Source organism: Heterocephalus glaber, unplaced genomic scaffold (genome assembly GCF_053883595.1).
Source record: "Heterocephalus glaber isolate CG9 unplaced genomic scaffold, H.glaber_assembly_v1.0 deba00001610, whole genome shotgun sequence".
Taxonomy (NCBI): domain Eukaryota; kingdom Metazoa; phylum Chordata; class Mammalia; order Rodentia; family Bathyergidae; genus Heterocephalus; species Heterocephalus glaber.
This window is the reverse complement of record NW_028258381.1, coordinates 3,998,263-4,019,787: the sequence shown is the minus strand read 5'-3', so window position 1 is coordinate 4,019,787 and position 21,525 is coordinate 3,998,263. Positions and strand designations below refer to the sequence as shown.

General features: G+C 36.5%; 1 protein-coding gene and 1 long non-coding RNA gene across 3 annotated transcripts in view; one reads left to right on the top strand and one right to left on the bottom strand.

The window, feature by feature from the left end:
• Hcrtr2 (hypocretin receptor 2) overlaps positions 1-21,525 on the bottom strand; it is a 96,929-nt gene that overhangs the window by 21,251 nt on the left and 54,153 nt on the right. For both annotated transcript variants that reach the window (XM_004868829.3, XM_087196004.1), the window contains exons 2-3: positions 7,465-7,643; positions 761-1,004 (exon numbers count right to left, since the gene is read on the bottom strand). In XM_004868829.3, the coding sequence (XP_004868886.1) occupies positions 761-1,004; positions 7,465-7,643 (423 nt within the window). The remainder of the gene's footprint in view (positions 1-760; positions 1,005-7,464; positions 7,644-21,525) is intronic.
• Positions 855-19,650, top strand: LOC110346481 (uncharacterized). The gene is made up of 3 exons (XR_002390565.2): positions 855-975; positions 3,329-3,422; positions 19,377-19,650. It is a non-coding gene; the product is annotated as an uncharacterized LOC110346481 (long non-coding RNA).

Below are 21,525 nucleotides of genomic sequence, written 5' to 3'. Positions count from 1 at the left end.
TAGTTTCCTTTTAGACTTACTGGCAGAGTCTATTTCTCTTCTGGTTGCCATAAAGCCTGTCATACTCTAAGACTGAAGACATTGAGAATTAAATAAATGGTATATATGAAACATGAATTATAACCATCATTTGGAATTTTTCATTCATTTCGTTTTTTATCTGCACTATTAAAGAAGAAAATTGGGAAAAATTGTATATTGCCTAAAATTACAGTGAAATAACTACAATGTTAGAAAGGAATTATAGAGATCAATGCAAAAGATATATTTGATATTTGCCTTAATAAAGCAAATTGTGAAAGTTTTGGTATTGGATGTCTTATGACAATAATATAAAATAATCCTAGAACCTTTTAAATTTGATCTGCTAAAATGAAAGTGTTATGCTAAATTTTCCAGTTACTGATTTTTTCTCTTTTCAGTTCTTCTAACAAAAACACCTCAAGTGAGAATTATCATAAATACAAGGATTCAAATATTTGAAAATATGACAACTATAAGGAATCCTGGTTTTGATAATATATTTGAACTCAGAACCTTGCACTTGCCAGGCAAATGCACTGACCTACATCCCCAGCCCAATATTTTCAAAGAACTCAGAGTTACTCTGTGAAATTTTGGGGATGTCTGCTGGGTTTTCACACTTTTGCAAAACTGTGTTATCAAATGCCAATCAAATCGACGAGACGAGCTTTACAACAGCTACGCTCATGGAATTTCTGTTTGCAGGTGTGAGGTCGTCAGCCCCGCCCCCCCTTACCTCCCCAGCGCTCGTCACAGACTGTGAAGAGCATAGTTTTGTTGGCTAAGCCGGGCAGCATGGTGCTGCACTCCATAACGATGGCCTGAGGAATCATTATGATGCAGGAGACGATCCAGATGATGACGATGCTGTTCCGGGCCCGCTTGGCTGTGCTCTTGAACATCAGGGGGTGACAGATGGCGTACCACCGGTCCAAGGCGATGCAGCTCAGCGTGAGTACAGACACAGACACCGACACAGTCTGTAGGAGAGAGGGAGGAGCACGGGAGAATCCCAGGTGCGAGGGGAAGCCCGCAGTTACAGCGGCTGCGTGGAGGAGGCAGCACCACAGACAGGAGCATGAAGGTTGCCCCACACACAATTCATGCAAGTGATTTCTATTTTAAGAAAAACTATGTCAAAAAGAAAAAAAAATAGAAGTATATTGGAAAACTATGTATTTCCTGGTAGACATCAAACAGGTTCTATAAAAACCTTGCAATCTTTTTTATGCTAAATGTTTTAATTTATAATATGACCCTCTTTGAATAATTACTGTCATTATTTTCTTTTGCAAGTTTTTATTGACAGGGTAAATTATAGCCTCAAATGGAAAGAAATACAACACATATGTTTAGTCTGAACTGTAAAATTCTCTTTCATTTAAGGAGAAAAATATGCTGACTGGTCATAGTGGCACATGCTTCTAATTCCAGCACCCTGGGAGACAGAAGCAAGAGGGTCACAAGTTTGATTCCAGCTTGAGCAGTTTGGCAACTTAGTGAGACCCTGTCTTGAAGCTTAAAATTTTTACAAAGAACTGGGGGTGTGGCTCAGTGTGCAGAACCTGGGTTCAATCGCCAGTACTACCAAAAGAAAAAGAGAGGGAGGGAGGGAGAGAGAGAAAGAATACTATGACACTTCTTTCTTTTCATATAAATTATCATGTAGGAATTTGGTGAAATTACATTTAATTAGGATGTATGAATTATGTGTGCCTAAGTTCATATTTTCAAATAAGGGATATTTGTACATTAGTTCTAATGTTGTAGATTAGAACTAATGTTGTACATTAGTTCTAAAATGTTGGATCTAAATAAAGGCATATGTCACGTTGAAAGAAAATTTTGTTTATGTAGGTCCTTGGTATAGTTTACTTGCTGCTAGCATAAGTAACTTTCCTCTAAAAAAAAAAAAGATCAGGCTCACCAGTCCAGATTTCTAAATAATGAATAAAACCACACATGGTTCTTTAACTTGGAATTTTAAGGGGAAAAAAGAAACATTTTAAACATGCCTATTCCCACATTTTTGTTTTTTATTCATTAATTATATTGGTACATTTTAGGTATACAATATGATGACATTGATCATTGGGAATTTATACCTTTACATGATATATCTTGGTTCTTATTTTTTCCCCATTCCCCTGCTCTCCCTTCAACCCCTCCATCCCTCCCTATTTACAAAGACTTTGTTTCCATTTTTTCCTTTTCTCATATCTACTCCTTTCCCTTCTTTTCTTTCCCCTACCCCTCCTACTTCTCCTTCCCCTTTGGATCTTTTCTTCCTATTTCACATTATCTATTATACATTTTGATCTTTATTTACACTTTCAGTTTCTCATACTAGAGAAATTATTTGCTATTTACACATGTGTGCTGTATTTATTTCACTTAAGAATATGGCCTCAATGTGCATTCATTTAGCTATAAATATCTCTAGTTTCTCATTCTTTATGGCTGAGTAGTACTCCATTTTATTTTTTAAAAACACACATTTTTCTTTATCCAGTCTCCAGTTGATGGGTAATTGGACTTTTTCCAAGTTTTAGCTATTACAAACTGTGCCATTATGAAACATGGGTGCACATATATTGGTGTGGTATGATTCTTTTAATTCTTTTGGGAAGATACCCAGCAGGGAAATAGTTGGGTCAAATGGGACCTCTAATCCTAGCTTTTTTGAGGTATTTCCATACTGACTTCCACCAACAGTGGATTATGTAGTCATGTTTAGTGTGTTTTTCTCTACTGCATGAAACATCAATTCTGACTTCACTCTCAAAATTTCCCCTTAAATTAGAGGTTTCTTTTAATTTCTCTTATTTATCTTTGTTTTTTCTATTGCACTAAAACTCTGTGTCAGAAGGAATTACCTTTTTTTCTCACAACTGTGTCCCCAGACCTGACAAAGAGTTGATGAGCATTATATAATTAATTATTTTTTACTTAATTAATAGTGGTAAGCCTCACTCTACTGTAGTACATGTGGCCCACTCATTTTCCTCTTTTTTTCTGTCCAAGTTCTATTGATCTATAATATGTGTTATGGGCAGGAAACTCTGCTTCTTACATTATGACCTTCTTTCTTAATGCATTCACTTTGGGTAGGAATGAGTGGCAGGAAATTAAGTCACTGCAGACCAGGAGAAGGGGCTCTGGGGCAAGGGTCAAGATGGCCTTTCTGTTCTCACTCGTCCACCAGTGAGTTGCATAATATTGGATCACCTGTGTGTGTGTGTGTGTGCGCATGTGTATGTGTTTCTGTTAAATGGAGGAAAACTAAGAGATGAAATTCTTATAGTTCTGATTCTTTAGATTCTCACTGGAAGTGTAATTGGAATAAATTCTGCAGCCCATATGCAGTGCCTGATTCTCATCTCACCATGTGATCCTGGGTAAGTACTTAACCTCTCTATTCTTTAGTTTTCCCCCCTGTGTAACATGGCAAATAGTACCCTACCATTGCATTGTAGGGAGAGTTAGTTGAAATGTAAAATTCCTCATGCAACTCTGCCATGGAAGTGCTGTGTGCTTGCTATTACTTATATAATTATATTAAAAATAATGATGATTACATTCATTAGTTTTATCTTCCATTCGAGAGTTGGGAGATACAGATCATAATTGAAAAGGACTACTTTTCAGTCATAGAAATTAGAAGTAAAAGCTTAAGCTTTGCTAAATTCTCAGAGGCCAGTTCATTGTAAGTGTAATCTTAAAAGACTGAACTGTACCAGAAGAGGGTTAGGTTACTTGCTGACTCCTGAGGATTTTTTTAGTGCTCTGTTAGTGTGCCTTCAAGTCTGTACCTCAAAGAATCTCACTCCTATCCCAATCTCCATTCCTTCATGCAAATAAACCAAGACCAAGGGCTTCTAAATTCCACTGCTAACCTGGAAATAGAACTATGGCAGTGTAGATCTGCACTGTTGATTTTCTCAGCGATTGGGCTGGGGCTATATTTATCCTCTCTAGCAATTAGACAAGTATACTGTTCATCCAGCTTAGTGATTTATTATGCGTGAATTCTAATCAACCTGGATGAAGAGATAGAAGAAGCATGATTCAAATTTAAATGTCATTTTCAGTATTTCCCATTACTATTAAATAGTAATAGTCAATTCCTATCACTTCACAGGAAAGACCAGTGCCAAGAGTAATGGAGGACACTGTGCCCTCTCTATTGCATAGAAGGTGAAAGAATATGTGGCTGTGACTCTAATGGGATACTCCATTGACTCTCAAGTACAATAATTCAATGGGCCTTTGCCAGTGTTTTAATAGTTACTGTTTTAACTTCTATATTTGCAGGTGTATAAGATACATTAGTATGTAATTAATATCCAATTTGTAAGATTTTTTTAGAAGGACATCAAATTTCATGTTATTGTTCATGATTATAAATGAGAGCTTTATAACTGCTTTCCATTTATGGGAGAGCTCTTCTGGGTGTCTTCTTTATTTAGAGCCTGGCATAATGTTAGATTGAGTCAGTCTGGTAGTAAGTCATTTGAGAAATGAATCCAGTGTGGATTATTAGTATTGCAAATCTGAGCTAGGGAACTTCCTCTGCCTTTATGTCCTTGGCCTTTCACCTATACCATGGGTACTCTGTGCACAGAGCAAACAAAACTATTAAATTTTGTAGAGAACACCCTTCTTTTATACTGGCATGTAGTGCTGCCAAAAGATCTCAGAGGTCTGTGACAAGTAGGACTGGACATTTTGCCAAAACATAGATTTGAGTGATGGGCACTAATAGATAGGAAAATGATAAAGTAGTCTTTCTGCCTACCAAGCATCTACACCTATGTCACACTTGTGTTTTGATCTTTTTTTTCTTGGCATTTCTTATGCAGAGGTTCCTAGGCAGTTTTTTTTAAAAAATCACCCTGAAAAAGTAGCCAACTGCTGCTGTCATTAAATGAAATAAATGATACTTATTCAACCAATATACTGATAAATGCTAATGATCTTGAAATTATAGGATTATTATATATTTAAAGGGTCACTAATTATTCAGCTAAGATTTAATACATCTGTAGAATTTTAGGTTGTTTGAGCATTTGCCAAAGTGTTGTAAATCACTCATAAATCTAAATATTATGCTGCATTTAGAAGAAAAAGAACATATGTATTAACACAAATTAATAAATGTCCAAAGAATATTAAATAAAACCTAATAACCTTAAAACATGGCTGGCAGTTATGTAATATGTTTTTCAATATTCAGTGGGACATAAATATCTGAGCAAAAAGTCCATTAGTTTTAAAATATCTCAACTATTGTACATTGGCACGGTTCATTGCATTTGAGAAAATTCTATGGGAAAGGATCAACAATTAGTGTATGAATCTCCTTGTGCATTTACGCATGTCCACCAAGAAGTAATGCTGAGTGAGCTAATGGCTGGATCTAGTCTTTCTATCCATGGTTGCCTATTAGTTTTCTCTTTGACTTGTGGAGAAGAGAATCCACTGTGAAGTTGAGTAGGCTGCACACTATTCATATGGAAGCCAACAGAATCATTGTGGTGGTGAGCATGTTCCTTTCACTGTAGGACTTGCTAATAAGTCTGCTCTGTAACGAGTACTGCCTGAGACTTTGAGACTCATGCCCTGCATTACTCACTGTTTAACTCTGCCTTTAGTTTAGTTTGTCTTTTAGTGCTCACGGAAGTCTCCAAAATCTCTAATCCACAACAAGATGTTTCTGTGCATCAGAACAAGACTGCACTTGCCACAGGTGGCATGCCTTTCTTTCATCCCTCTATTCCTGAAGCTTCTGGTTCACAGAGAGAACAGGAAATGTTCTCAACAAGTTGAGGGTTCTTGGCAACTAGGACCATCCTGAAACATAGGAACCTAGCCAACATTTTCTCCTGGGTGATTCTTATAACTAAGAGACAGAAAACATTTGCTGGAAGTACCACAGAGATGCCAAACTCTAATAATTCTCTGGGATTTATGGTTTTCCCAGGTTCTCTATGAAAACACCATCAGAGCCATAAAACTTTCATGATTTTTGTTTTATGAAGATATTTTTCTCTGTTGTTTCTTATATTGTTTTTCTCCAAATATTTGCTACTGTTCAATTTTTAATCCATCCATCTTTTTAAGTAGGGTGATCCAAACTAACCTTATAACTTCTGTGACATTTTCAATAATACATGACTCAAAATCATCCCTTTTTTTATAAGATGTTATTGAAAAACTATTGAGCTGAATGAATTATTGTAACATTTTGGTTTCAAAAGACTAATCAGTACAATCTCTAGTAATGGGATATTTGTAGCCCCCCAAAAAAGTTTCTATTGTTTTCTACTTGAAAATATAATGATCACCACCTAGAAGACTGGAGAGAAGATGGCCAAGGCTATAGGGAGGCTACAGGAAGACAAGCAGAGAGTAGCTACTGTTTAACTCTGCCTTTCTCTTAAAGTGAATACATCTCTTTCAGTAGTGTAGCTGTATTAGAATCTTTTTTCTCCAAAGATCATAGACTACAGGAACAATCAGGAAATTACTCTCTGAAAGCATTTATTCCTAACTTGTAATGACAACTACATATGGAAAAGCTTCCTTCTCTATTGACCAATCAACCATCTATTGATGGCATTGATAACTGATTTTAAGAATATACTATCAGATCACCAGAGGATGATCATCTTACCAATAGATTCATGTAAATTATTTAAGTAAATTGTCACAACAACATTATGAAATACATGTCACTAAAAATATTGTCCCTTTTAAATAAATGACTTACAAAGAGATTTGATAGCATACCACCTGTAAAGGACAGAACACAGATTTCAAGCCAGGTAATTAGATTTAGAACTGATGATAAAACATGTCCATTGTAATCCTTTGACCATATAGCTCTTAATTCTTCAGGATGTAAAGAAAACCACTTATAAAAAAAAAACAGAGATCCTTGATTATTTGGACTAAAATAGACTCTGTTATTAATTTGTTCAAGTCCATTATTTAATACTAGAAGAACTAAGAATTAAAGAAGTCAAATATATGTAGAACATTATAAGATGATTCGAAAGTTTTGTTGCTTTAATTTTATCCAAACTTTAACTTGTGTCTTCAAAAATCTCCAGCATCATCTTCTATAAATTTGCAAATACTTAGAGAAATACATTTCTTTCTTTTTAAAAAAAATTTGTGATTATTACCATAATTTTACTTTACTGCATATGAATGGTTTACTTTAGGATCAGAAATTAATTTTTAGATTTTGTTTGTCCTTTTAATGTGATTATTTCATCTTCTCCTTAAGAAAGATACCTAAGTTTCCTGAGCCTTGGTTTTCTCATCTGTACATTTCTTTCTTAATTCACTCATTAATGTATCAGAGGTCATAACTATGATTGAAAACTTTTTTAGTAGTTTCTGATTGAACTAAAATGTATGAGAAGGAATTACCTGTAAGTAAGGAATCACTTTGCAGAGGGACTGTCCAAAGAACCAGGTCTCCGTGATGTCGACCACCAGCGTGGCTGGGAGGCACGTGATCGTCACAAGCACATCGGCCAGAGAGAGATTGACTATGAAGTAGTTGGTTACTGTTCTCATGTGGTGGTTCTTCCACACTGCCACACAAACTATACCGGAAGACATAAGGAATAGGAACTAAACAAACAAACGCTGTTAAGATTCTTAGCAAGTGCGTGTATAGCACATATTTGGAAAAGGAAAGGTAATGTAAGGCTGTGCTGTGCTCTTACTGAACCAATCTGTGTAAATGTTGAATGCACGCTTAAGTAATTTCATTTGCCCTGTTAGACATTTTTCAGTTGATCATAATGGGTATGTTTATTTTGACTTGATTTTGAATCACACATCTCAGAAATTCTTAACAGTCTGATATTCTATATATTCCCTCAGCACTCTGTATACAGAACTCCAAAAAAATAGTTGGTGAGGAGCCAGAGATTTAGCTCAGTGGCACTGTGCCTGCCTTGCAAGGGCAAGGTCCTGAGTTTGATCCCTGGTACCAGAAAAAAATAGTTGGTGAGTTGAGATGAACTAAGTATTAGCAACTTTTGATGAACTGATGAGTTTGTCTCATCTGTGACCTTGACCTACATCCACTCTGAAAATCTGCATTTGGAACTTCTAACAGATGAAGAATCTTATCCTTAAAATACAACAGCCAACATTTATTTAGTCCCTCCTATAGGTCAGTACTGAGCTGGATGGCTCATTTAGTCGGGTTTTAATCCTGAAAACAATCTTAATGGAGGAAGACATTAACCACATTTAATGCATGAGGTATCTGAGATGGAGGGAATTCATGGGACTTGCTAAGAACACATGGCTTAAAAATATGAGACTTAGTTCCAAAGAAAAAACCTGTCCTTTTACCACACAGGCACCTTCTTTCATGAAAATGAGGGAGCTGTGACAAAGCACATATAGATTCTGGAAATACAGAGTTTCTGTCTGGAACTCACAATGGCCTCTAAACATCACCCTCACATCAAGAGTACTTTTCAATTCTTTCACAGCAGGCCTCCCTCTTGCCTTGTGGAGCCTTTCCAGTTTAAAAGCCATGCTATCTGACTCAGACGGTCTTTTCTAAAAGAACATTCAGTTCCTCTTTTTTCTGTCCTCTACATTTCCACTATAGACAAAGGTCACAAAATCACTGGCAGCAGAATTGTATAGGTATATGCACTGCTACCCACATCTGTTGCCTCTTATATACTGAAAATAGCTGTGGCTTTTGTCTGGGGTATCATTAGCCTGTCAAAGATGTCATCTATACTCTCAGACCATGCTGTGATTAGTAACACTATATAGTGTAGAAATAAAAGCACATTTTGTTAAATTTAAGTCACTAAATAAAGATTTTGTTTTGACAATTATGTACCATTTAGTAAGAGTTTGGGATCCTGGAGAATGCTTTCATTTAATCCAAAGACTAAAATGGGCCATCAGTTACCAACTGGTGTCAATTTAATAAAATACTTAGATTTCTGAGTGTTTAATTTTGAGTACTTCACATCTCTCTCCAACACAGTAATATCCAAAAACTCAGGTAAGCCATAAGTAGGTATGTTCTTTATTGTTCAAAAATAGTGTTGTTGAAAGATTTATTTCCCATATACTCACTCTTCATTTCTAGCATTATGAAAAACATTATCACAATTTATAATCAGAAAATTGGGAAAAGCATTGTACTTCTGTTTTTTGGTCTGAAAATGGCCCAATTTGTACAAATCTAGATCTAAAAAAAGACATAATATTGAAAGATGCAATTAGTGGTAGTTTGACTATAATACTTCAGAGTTTGAAGATGAGGAAGGACAATGGTGTGAGAGATATTAGACACAATGTAAAATGGTGCAAATATGTATTCAGCAGCCATTCTTCCAATACTTACTGTATGCCATGTCCTATTCTAAATGCTTCAAATTATTAACTAGTTTAATAGTAATGTTGCTGCAGAGCCAACACTATTAGTATCCTTCTTAACAGGCAGGGAACTAAGGGTGAGAGGTTGACACACTTAATGACTAGTGAGTACTAGAGTTTGCATCTAAATCTTTACTTCCATGCTGTCTCATCCTTATATACTCTTGAATGAAGCAGAAGATTAAAAGCAAGCTACTGACCTCGTTTTGCTAGGGCTGTAGAATGTTTTACTGGAAACCATGAGTCTAAGCTGCTCTCTGATGCAAAATGACCATCTTGGAAACATGTTTGATCCATCCTGCCTAAACACTCAGAACTGGCAGAGGCCTTTGAGTGCATTTTGTGTTAGCTTCAACTACTGGCAAATTCTTGTTCATATTGAGTTAAAAATCTGCATCTCTTTTATTTATGCTTACTAATTCTGAATTCTTAAAGCCTAAGGAATAAACTTTATCTGTTTTTAAACCCTGTACCTCTATTAGTTACCTAGGCTGCTGTAAAAAAGTATCATAAGTTGGGTGCCTTAAAACAAGAGAAGTTTGTTTTCATACAGACTAGGCTAGAAATTTGAAAGTAAGCTATCAACAAAGGTATCCTCCCTCCAACTCCTGTCGGGAAATCCTTCTTTGCCTCTTCCTTGTAAACAAACATAACAGCCCTACTGGACTGGAGGCTTGCCCTAGTGCACTGTGACTTCTTAACAAATGATGCCTGCAATGACCCCATTTCCAAATAATAACACCTTCTGAGGTAATGGAAGTCAGAACTTCATGTATTTTTTGAGAGGACACAATTTAACCCATAACAGTATTTGTTCAAATGTTTTAAGACCACAGCTATATCTATCCCCTCACTTTTCTCTGAGCTAAAGATTTCCAGATTCACAGGCAGCTTTGGGGCTTTGCACACCACCACTCCCTGATCTTTCATCCCGAACATGCTTGAGCTACTAGTACTGGCTCTAAATGACTGTCTCTCACTGCACACGCCTCTGAGTATGGTATATCCAGAGTGGCAAAGCAGCATGAGTGCTTTCTCACCAGCTCTCTACTCAGACAGCCAGAGACATTGCAAGCCTTCTTAGCCGCCAAGCCACAAATTTGGGGGTCCTATATATATATCTAATGAGTCAAATGTTTTTTATGATTGGGTCTTTACCTTTGAATCCTAGAAAGCCATGAAAGGGATAAAAGAAATCTAGAAAGAAGATTATTGGGACTATTGAAGAAATTTGAATTTGGGTTTTAAATTGGGTTAAATGTAGTGTTTACATTCTGTCCTTGCAAATATTGACAGACTGTAGCTATGCTTACTTTGCAGGATATTGCTTCTCTCGGAAAAACATCAACAGACCCTTTGTATACAAAAGCAGAGTTTTATCTTTCTTTATCCTGCTCTGTCTATTGTGAGCCGACTCCCAGTTATCAGTACTGGGTTCTAAATGACCTATCCACGGCTGCACACCTCTCAAGGTGCCATCCCTTAAATCTGTGCGAAACAAATAGCTGTTTGTTCCTTCATTCATCCAGTCAAGTCCCAAAGGTACAAAGCAAATGCCACTTTCTCATACCACAGGAAAATTTATGGAAATTTAAATCATTACCTTTTCCTGGACTATGTATTCTCTGCGTTGTAATATCTTTCCTTTCGCTCCTCAGTGAATGATGCTTAAAATTTCCAAAATATCTTCTACCTCCATCACAGTCTTTCCATTCCTTTTGCAAATACTCAATATCACATGGTTGAGACCATTGGTTACAGTTATTTCCCCTTCTCCACTATATCTGTCTCTACTCTTCTGCGCTTTATCCATTAATGCTATCGCCATTAATAACATTAATTCTTTATTTTCAGTGGAAATCTCTATACCTTTCAACTAAAGTAAGGGAATTAACCAGAAAACCCCCAAATAGCCTGTGCCTGAATTTTACCCCTTTTTCTTCCCCAGATTCCTTGTTCAAAATGATTAGTTAACCAACACATAGCTTACCTCGTGGTTGAGATCAAAGGAAAGAACATATCTTGTCTTGTGGTTAAGAACAAAGGATAGCACATGTTATACTGTGGCCCTAACCATAAAGTTAGGAGTTTCCTACCAGATCCCAAATATTAGATTTTAATCTAACTTGCAATCTGCTTCTGTACCCCTGTGATTGCTCAAAGATGAGATTATGACATTCTATTGTGTGGATTTTCCCTTTAAAAACTGGGGTTCCCTGCTTGCTCAGTACCAAAGGGAGGTAAGAGTGAGAGCTCCCCTTTTGCTCACCGGCTATTAAAGGACTTTTAATTTGGACATTTTTAATGGCATGATTCTTTTTGCTAAAACAGCTATAACAGGACTAAATACAGAAGTCTTCAGACAGCAATTCTACCATTAAGGTCGAGTTGAACTTTGCCCCTCTATCTTGCAGTCTTCCCCATAAAATATGTGAAATTCCAGGAAAAATTTAAAATCTCAGTGTATCGTAAATATATTCCTGGTACTCATCATTCATACCATTTCTTTGTCTGAAAATGCCCATTATTCATTTCGAACCATTTTTCAAATAATTAAATTCTTCTCAGCCAACCAACTAGCTGAATAAAAACTTTCTGATTCACAAAATATCTAATCAACCTAGTGCAACCCTATCATACGTTCTACATTTCACGGTCATGAGTCACATTCTAAAGTTATGAATCGTTGTTGATATTTTTGTACATTTATCCCTTTATTGGCACAAAATATTATTATGTATCATTATAATCTGCCTTTCCATTTTCCTTATTTTTCCTAGTGTCTACAACTTTGCTACTGACGAAAATGTTGCCTAGAACATACTTTGCAATAACTATGAATGAAATTGACTTCCTCGTACATTTACGGTACATTGCTTCTTTGATATGGTACATTCCCCCAAGAGTGAATTCTTTTTAAAAAGAGAAAAATTCTAATGGCCAAAACATTTACTTTCTTTATTTCCTTTGAATGAAATCAGAGAGCTGACAGAGAGTTTAGTTGCTTGTCAAAATTCTTTTGTACATAAGTAAGCAATTGTTCTCATATTTCTACATACTACTCTCTAATGGACTCCGAGAAGTTCCAAAACTTGAATTTGATACATTTGAAATCACTTCTATGAGTGACCATAATACATCAATATTAAGGCCTTTTTGTAGATAGTCTGCACTTAAAACCTGCCTCCTAGGCTGTGTGTGAGGCTCACTGGCAGAGTGCATGCCTGGCAAATACGTATCATTTTCATCACTGTGGTAGAAAACAAATAGTCTGTTTCCAAAGCAGAGAACAATTAGACATGTAGAGGTGAAAGAAAATAGCAGAAAGCAAGATATTGAAATAGGCATTTCTGAAATGCTGAGATGCCACAAAGATGGAAATCCATTCCCTCCTTTGCCTTTTCCTGGTCTCTTGGATTGCCACTTTCCCTGTAAGCACATCCCAGTGCATAGCTCCTGCCGTTTGTCTGCATGGCAAGCAGGAAGGAGTGGATCAGGCTGCAGGACAAAATCTGCAAGCCAGGATGCAAAAAGAGATGTTTTAAATAATGTACAAATATGGTCTATGGAAATGACAATCTACTTGCTAGTTGGGGGGGTATAAAACTAAAAGATTAAACTGATGTTCATATGGGAAACTGAAATGTTGATTTTTTTATTGTTATTTTTTTCCTTTTCTTTGGGTACCAGAAATTGAATTCGAGGCCTCACACTTTCCCAGGCAGATGCTGTGCTCCTAAGCTATATCCCAGGCCCTAAATGTTGATTTTTTAAAAATTAATTTCATTGGTACATTTTAGGTAGACAATATAATGACATTCATCATTGGAAATTTGCATCTTTACGTAATCTTTCTTGGTTCTTATTTTTTCTCCTGCCCTCCTTTCAATCCCTCAGTCCCTCCCGATTTACAAAGACCTGCCCGCCCTTCAACCCCTCCATCCCTCCCTATTTACAAAAACTTTTTTTCCATTTTTCCATTTTCTCATGTTAATTCCATTCCCTTCTATCCTTTCCCCTACCCCTCTCACTTCCCCTTCCCTTTTGCCCCTTTTCTTCCTATTTCACATTATCTATTACACCTTTTAGTCCTTATTTACACGTTCAGTTTCTCACACTAGAAAAACTATTTGGTATTTACACATGTGTGTCTTGTTTATTTCACTTGAGTATCACCTCAATGTGCATCCATTTAGCTATAAATGTCTCTAATTTCTCATTTTTAATGACTGAGTAGTCCTCCATTTTATAAAAAACAAACAAACCACATTTTCTTTATCCAGTCTCCAGTTGATGGGCATTTGGGCAGCTTCCAAGTTTTAGCTATTACAAATTGTGCTGCTGTGAACATGGGTACACACATATCACTGTGGTATGATACTTTTAATTCTTTGTGGAAGATCCCCAGCAGTGAAATAGCGGGGTCAAATGGGACTTCCAGTCCTAGTTCTTTGAGGTATCTTCATACTGATTTCCACAGTGCTTGCACCAGTCTACACTCCCACCAGCAGTGGAGCAGGGTTCCTCTTTCCCCACAGCTCCACTGGCATTTGTTATTGGTTGATTTCATGATAGCAGCCATTCTTTCTGGAGTGAGGTGGAGTCTCAGTTTTGTTTGCATTTGCATCTCTGGAATGACCAGTGATGTTGAACACTTTTTCACATGTTTATTTGCTACTTCTACTTTTTTGTCTGAGAAATGTCTGTTCTTTGCAGATGCCCATTTTTGGATTGTGTCTTTAAATTTTGGAGGTCTGATCTTTTTAAGTACTTTATAGATTCAAGATAGTAGACCTTTGTCTGAGGAATGGCAGGTGAAGATTTTTTTCCCAGATTGTGGATTGTCTCTTCACACTGTTGGTGGTTTCTCTTGCTGTGCAGAAGCTTTTTAGTAAGAAGAGATCCCACTTGTTGATTGTTTGTTCTAGTTCACAGGCAACTGAGGTTTTGTTCATAAAATCTTTGCCTACACCAATGTCTTCAAGACTTCTAACTAACCTCTGTTCCAGGTGATTCAGCATTTCTATTTTAATATTTAGATACTTAATTCATTTTGTTTTTAGTTTAGTGCATGGTGAGAGATATAGGTCTTTGGGAAGTTGAAACTCAAGCTTTCCAGCATCATTTACTAAAGAGGCTATCTTTCCTCCAGTGAGGGTGTTTGGCTTCTTTGTTGTAGATGAGATGACTGAGTGTGGCTAGAGTTGTTTCAGCATCTTCTGATCTATTACATTGGTCCTCAGCTCTGTTTCTTTGCCAGTACCTTGCTGTTTTTTTCACAGTAGCTTTGTAGTATAGTTTCATGTTGGGGATTGTGATACTCCCTGCCATGTCTCTGTTATGTAGAATTGCTTTTGCTATTCTGGGTCTCTTCTTGTTCCAAATGAATTTTTGGATTGTTTTCTCAAGGTCTGTGAAGTATGCTGCTGGGATTTCAGTTGGGATTGCATTGAATCTATATAGCAGTTTTGGAAATATGGCCATTTTCACTACATTGATCCTTCCTACTCAGGAGCAGGGGATGTCTTTCCATTTTCTGATATCATCTTCAATCTCTCTTTTCAAAGTTCTGTAGTTTTCAGAGAAGAGGTCTTTGATTTCTTTCATTAGATTGATTCCTAGGTATTTCAGTTTTTTTGATGCTATTGTGAAAGGAATTGTTTGCCCTATTTCTCTCTCAGTGAGTTTATTGTTCATGTAAAGGAAAGCTATTGATTTTTGTGTGTTGACCTTGTATCCAGCTACTCTGCTGAATTTGGATATTAAGTCTAGGAGACTTTTGATGGAGTTTTTGGCATCTTCTATATAAAGAATTATGTCATCTACAAATAATGACAATTTGACTTCTTCATTTCCTATCTTTATTCCTTTTATTTCTTTCTCTTGTCTAATTGGCATGGCTAATGTTTCCAGAACTATATTGAACAAGAGTGGTGATAGTGGACATCCTTGTCTTGTTCCTGATTTTAGTGTGAAGGATTTCAGTTTTTGACCATTTAGGATGTTATTGGCTGTTGGGTTTTCATAGATGGCTTTTATCAGTTTGAGGTAGAGACCATCTGTTCCAATTTTTTGTAGGATTTTTAATTATAAATGCGTGTTGGATTTTGTCAAATGCTTTTTCTGCATCTGTTGAGATGATCATATGGTTTTTGTCCTTGTCTCTATTGATATAGCATATTAAATTTATTGATTTGTGTATGTTGAACCACCCCTGCATCCCTGAGATGAATCCCACTTGGTGAGGGTGTATGATCTTCTTGATGATCTTCTGCATTCTATTTGCCAGTATCTTATTAAGGATTTTTGCATCTATGTTCATTAGTGAGATTTGCCTATAGTTCTCTTTTTTGGTTGGGTCTTTCTCTGCTTTGGGAATCAAGGTGATGTTTGCTTCCAGGAATGAATTTTGGAGTATTGTTTCTCTTTCAATTTCATTGAAGAGTTTAAACAGTAGTGGCAGTAGTTCCTCTCTAAATGTCTTATAGAATTTAGCAGTGAAGACATCAGGACCTGGGCTTTTCTTAGTTGGTACGTTTTTAATTACGTTTTCAATTTCATTGATTGATATTGGGTCGTTTAGAATTTTTAGGTCTTCTTCATTCAACTTTGGTAATTCAGATGTATCTAGGAATCTGTCCATTTCTTCTGTGTTTTCCATCTTATTGGCATATAGTTTCTGGAAGTAGGTATTGATGATCTTCTGGATTTCTGCTGGGTCCGTTGTAATTTCTTCCTCTTCATTCCTAATTGCATGGATTTGGGCCTTTTTGTCCTTTTTTTGATAAGGTTTTCTAAATGTTGATTTTTCTTTTCTATTAAAAGCTGTACTCATAATAAAGTAGATTTTGTTTCAATATGGACAAAGTCACTTTCTCAGATTATAATTGTGCTTAGAAAATTAAAACTAAAGTGAAATACAATTAATCTACTGGGGGTCTTATTTAAGAACAAGTCAACTGAATGGGTAAGATTATAGCCCTTATTAAACATATAGTATATATAATTAGCATATGTACTAATTATATATAATAAGTAGTGTACTACTCCGATCCTTAAAAGATCTTTGAAAAATGTGTTAATTTCGTTTTGAAGATTTTCAAGTTCATTTACTGCTTTAACATGAGCAAAGAGCATAGACTTCTTGATGGCCCCAAAGAAGGCAGACACCATTTATATGCGGAGCTCAGAGCAGTCCCAGCTCCAAAGTCCAAGCAGAACGGATGTTGCTGGGGAGCAGGACAAAGGGAAAGTGAATGGTATTATTTAGTGGACAAAGAGTTTCAGTTTGGGAAAACAGAAACGGTTTTAGGGAGATAGGTAGTACCATTGCTTGCCCAACAGTGTGAGTATGTTACTCCATTACACATTTAAAAGTGGTTAAGATGATAAATTTTAAGTTCTACATATTTTACCACAGTTTAAAAAATTACTTTCCATGAGAAGGGACACCACAGTGGAAAACAAAACTTTTTTAACCAATAATAATTTTCCTTAAAATCCTTTTTGGTCACATCAATTTTCTTTCTCTAATTAAAGTTATTTTTTAACTGACGCATTAATATGTCAAGATTGCATATATTTGTGGAGTAATATGATTTTATAATGCATGTGTGCGTTTTCTAATGTTAAGATCAGGTTAAAGATATCTATCTTCTCAACATTTATCTCATCTTTTAGGGAAAACTTTCTAAATCCTTCCTTCTAGCTTTCTGAAATAGACAGCATCTTATTGATGTCTATAGTCAGTCACCTTACTGTGTAACTGTTTAATAGAACTTCTTTCTCCTATCTAATTGCAACTTAGAAACCACTGATCACCTGTTCACCATCCTCTCCTCCCCTCTGCTCTCCCAGCCCTTCATAAGAACCATTCTCTCAACATCTATGAGATAAAAATTTTAGATTTCACATGAGTGAGCTCATTCGGTTTGTCTTTCTGTGCCTGGGTTTTTTCACTTAACATAATGACCTCAAGTTTCAGCCATGTCATTGCAAATAACAGGATTTCATTCTTTTTATGGCTGAATAGTATTCCTTTGTGCTTATGGAATGCTATTATTCTCTCATTAGTCAGTGGACATTCTGGTTGTTTCCATTTCATGACCAGTGATCACAGTGCTGCAATGAACATGGGAATGCAGCTGTCTCTTTGTTTGCCAATTTCTGTTTTTCCGGTACCAGGAATTGAACACAGGACCTCATGCTTGCTAGGCAGGTGCTGCCCTTCTGAGCTGGATCCCCAGTCCTGCAGATGTCCTATTTAAATGCTGATTTAATTTTCTTTGGGTATATATCCAGAAGTGGAATAATATGTAGATCAGAAGGTAGTTCTGTATTTGATTTTTTGAGGAATTTCCATAAGGTTTTTCATGGGGCTGTACTAACTTACATTCCCTCCAACACAGTGCAAGGGCTCCCCTGCTCCACATCCTTACTTGCTCTGTCTTTAATTCTTTTGAAAATATCCATTCTTTCTGGAATTAAAGTCTTCAAAACTCTTACACACCAAATCGAAATCCCTAGGGATAATCCTAATGTGTAATTTTGCAAATATATATTATTTTTCACCAGTAAAATTGTAAAAGAAACCACAAGTTTTAAAAAATACTACCATTCTAATATGTTGTGGTAGTAAGAAAGATAGAAACTCTGCAATTTTAACAGAAAATTTTACTCATTTATGAAACAATTATAGCTTGTAGTATGTAGTGATATGTCAGTTTAGATATTACTAATGAAATATTTTGCAATTTTTTGGTTGTTTATTTAATATACATATTTACTGGTATGTAGATCTGTATACAGATATGTAAGATAACAGTTACCTGATTGTTATTTGTTATATCATACACATACAGAAGAATAATTTTCAGGAAGCTTGTCCAAAAACTACTGTAGTTCCACCCTTGGCCACAAAGCGTCAGTGAAAGCCTTTGGTACTGGCTACCTGTCAAGTCAGAGATGTTTTAAACGTTACATAAATGACAATGCTCCTTATAATATAAAGATGAATATATTTGTTTTAAGTTGGATTTTCTAAATCACACAGAATGCTAAAGGATGGATAAGCTGGCCCACAGCTATTTGAAAGCACAAAGGGGGAAAAAAAAAAGCAACTGAATACATATGGAAGATAGTGTATGGTCAACTCCTTCAGAGAGTCTACTTTGAAACACATTTATGGAATGAAAAAAATCCAGTTATTATGACAGGAAGTAGAAGCAAAGAGGGGGGAAATTGACCATCAGTACATTCCTGAAGTGGTAAAGCAAAGATCTTGCACACTGCCAAGGCATTTTCCTACATTTCATCTTCCATCTACCCCACCGTTATGGAGCTGGTATTTTTCTACCATTTGTTACACCCCCTTCCCTTCCTGACCCACAATTCTGCTTCAGTCTCCCATTCTCCACTCCATCCCTTGGAAAAGTTGTCTATAAACCTCTCTGTCTCAAACAAATGGCTCACAGACATGCCACTTCCTTTTCTGAATGGTGGAAAGGAGGAGCACTGTGAAAACTGCACATGTGTTGCAAACTATGCCACCCAAAGACCATCTAAAATTCACAGAAGGTACTCTATATGCACAGCAGCAATATGTTTAAAATGAGTTTCTGCTGTTATTTGCTCAAGAAAATATTACGGGTTATAGTGTGACTAATTTCTTCTGGTGGGTCCTTGGTCATTTTGTGAATAAGGGCAGGAATTCTCAGTGACTAATGGGCTCACTGTGGTGTTGATGCCAGTGAGGCACTGTTAGGGTACCACAACTAATAATGTGGAGAAAGATTTAAAAAGACTGTGTATTCACACACACCATGTGCAGGGAGGACATGCATAGGGGAATGTTATACAACTGAATCTGAAGGGCTACAATGATCCGCAAGAATTAAGTCCAAAAACAAATTTTCCAGAGAGAAAAAAATATAGTGAAAGAAGTGGGAAAATCGGCTTGTCAACTGTCTGTGAGTGACATGATTCTTCGCCAGGAGGAGTACCGAGCCTTCCACGCAGGGAACACACCAGCACTGTCCCACACCAGTGTCTGTCCGAGGAGAAGTTTACCAGGATGAGAGGTGTCAGGATCTGAGCATCTGCAGCTCGAATCATTGGACATCAAAGACCTTGTTTTCCAGGAAATGTCAGCTTGATTACCCATGCTTTTTACTGTGCAGGTAAATCGCTTCAAGGCCTTGTGCCTAGGGCAGCCTCTCAGAATGACACCTGGGTTTCTACTCCATTCTCCAAGTCCTTCTGGTCCTTATGTTCAGCTTTCATCTCAGACCCCTCTGTGCTAGTTTACACACAGGCAGCTGAGCATTCCCCTGACTGTGACTTCTGCCCATTCACTGCCTGGAGCAGTCCATAATCTGGGTCTCCTTTGCTACCACATATATATCTTCAATGGTCTTGTCTTCTCTTTCCACACTCTTTACTAAATTGTCACTATCAACTCTCATTGCTCCAGCTTTCATCACTAGGAGATGAACCCACAGTGAAAACCAAGAGTCATAACTTTAGTTCTTGGCTCTTTCTTTCTGTACCATAATTCCTAAATAAAAAGTTCTGTTTTGACACGGTCCTGCAGACTGTGAATAGTACTGAAAGATTTTAAGTGAGAAAATGACAATTACTTGTTTCTATTTTTCAAAAACCATTCAAGGGAATATATAGAAATCATATATCCCTTTATACCAAACGAGAAAAGATCAATTTCAACACCAATTTTTAGTTCCAAATAAGTAAAGCAGTGATCAAAAAATGAGAAAAAAATAATGAATTTTAAAAATAACAAGTTTAAAATATGAGGTGAAGGATGAGATAAGAGCAAGAGGGAAGGAGAAGAGTGGAGGGTGATCACCAGCTACAGTGCCTGACTGCAGGTTAGAGGCAGAGATTCCCTGAAAGAGAGTGAGACAGCTCTGTTTGGCAGCAGGGATAAAGGATGAGGAATTCAGCTGTATATGGCCACATAAAACACGTGTCAATTGTCTAGTGTCAATATCTAAGTGCCATCTGAATTTATGAGTCAATATTTCAGGAGATATACTTCATTTACAGGTAATTATTTGAGATTCATCAGGATAGAAATAGTGATCAAAATGAGTTGAATGGCTGATTCTAACCAGAGATAGGAGAATAAGAGAAGGACCAGTTATTCCCAGAAATCTATGCAATTTCAACCACGTATGACTCGTTGGGAAATATGTAAGAATTAGTAACTATATTCTGAAGTACCATGGTACTAAAGCATATGTTTGTTTCACTATTACAATATAATTTATATTTGTGGAGAAGGTAGGTAAGCTTGCTACAAACCTCCCACTTAAAACAATCAGAAGTGTTACTCATCTCTTTTAAGGCTAAAGCAACAAGGGCTTGAAGGGCCAGTATCTTGGAGGAAATGCAAGTGGAGAGATGTTCTGGCCTTCAGTAACTCTTTTATTCACAAGGGTCTGGGAAATTTGCAAGTATAGCTTGCCCTTCCAGCTAAGGGCATAGAAGAAAAGCAGAGAGCAGAAGCTGAGATTATCAGATGTTGAATAGGAACTTCAGCTGTCAACTGGAAGGGAACAATAATTAGTATTCAAGGCCTGCTGGGTGGGTTAATAACCTTGGCCTTCAGCTGCAACTCTGAGAGGTGAACTTCAGTAGGGGTGAACCTGACACAGACAGGCTCTCCTAAGGAATGAAGTCCAGGTTCAAATACTTACATTGACTGGCTAGATAGAAGTTTTGTGTCTGATACTAACCATCTACCAAAGTCTAAGAAAATTCTGTATGAAAGAAGATAACATTATTTTTTTTTGAAGATAACATTATTTATAGCATCATAATTCCTATAAGTTTTCATATAAAATATTGCTCAATCAGTAAAAATATCTATAATATCAGAAAGAAATATCACAAAACCCAAAGTCTGTAGAGGACAATAAGAAATCCTTAATTTAAAACCATTGGATTAATAAATTCAAGAAATTAGATGTTAGAACTTAAAGAATACTGTAACTGGAAATAGAACAAATGGATTTAATAGATTAGAAAGAGTCATCTGATAGGAGT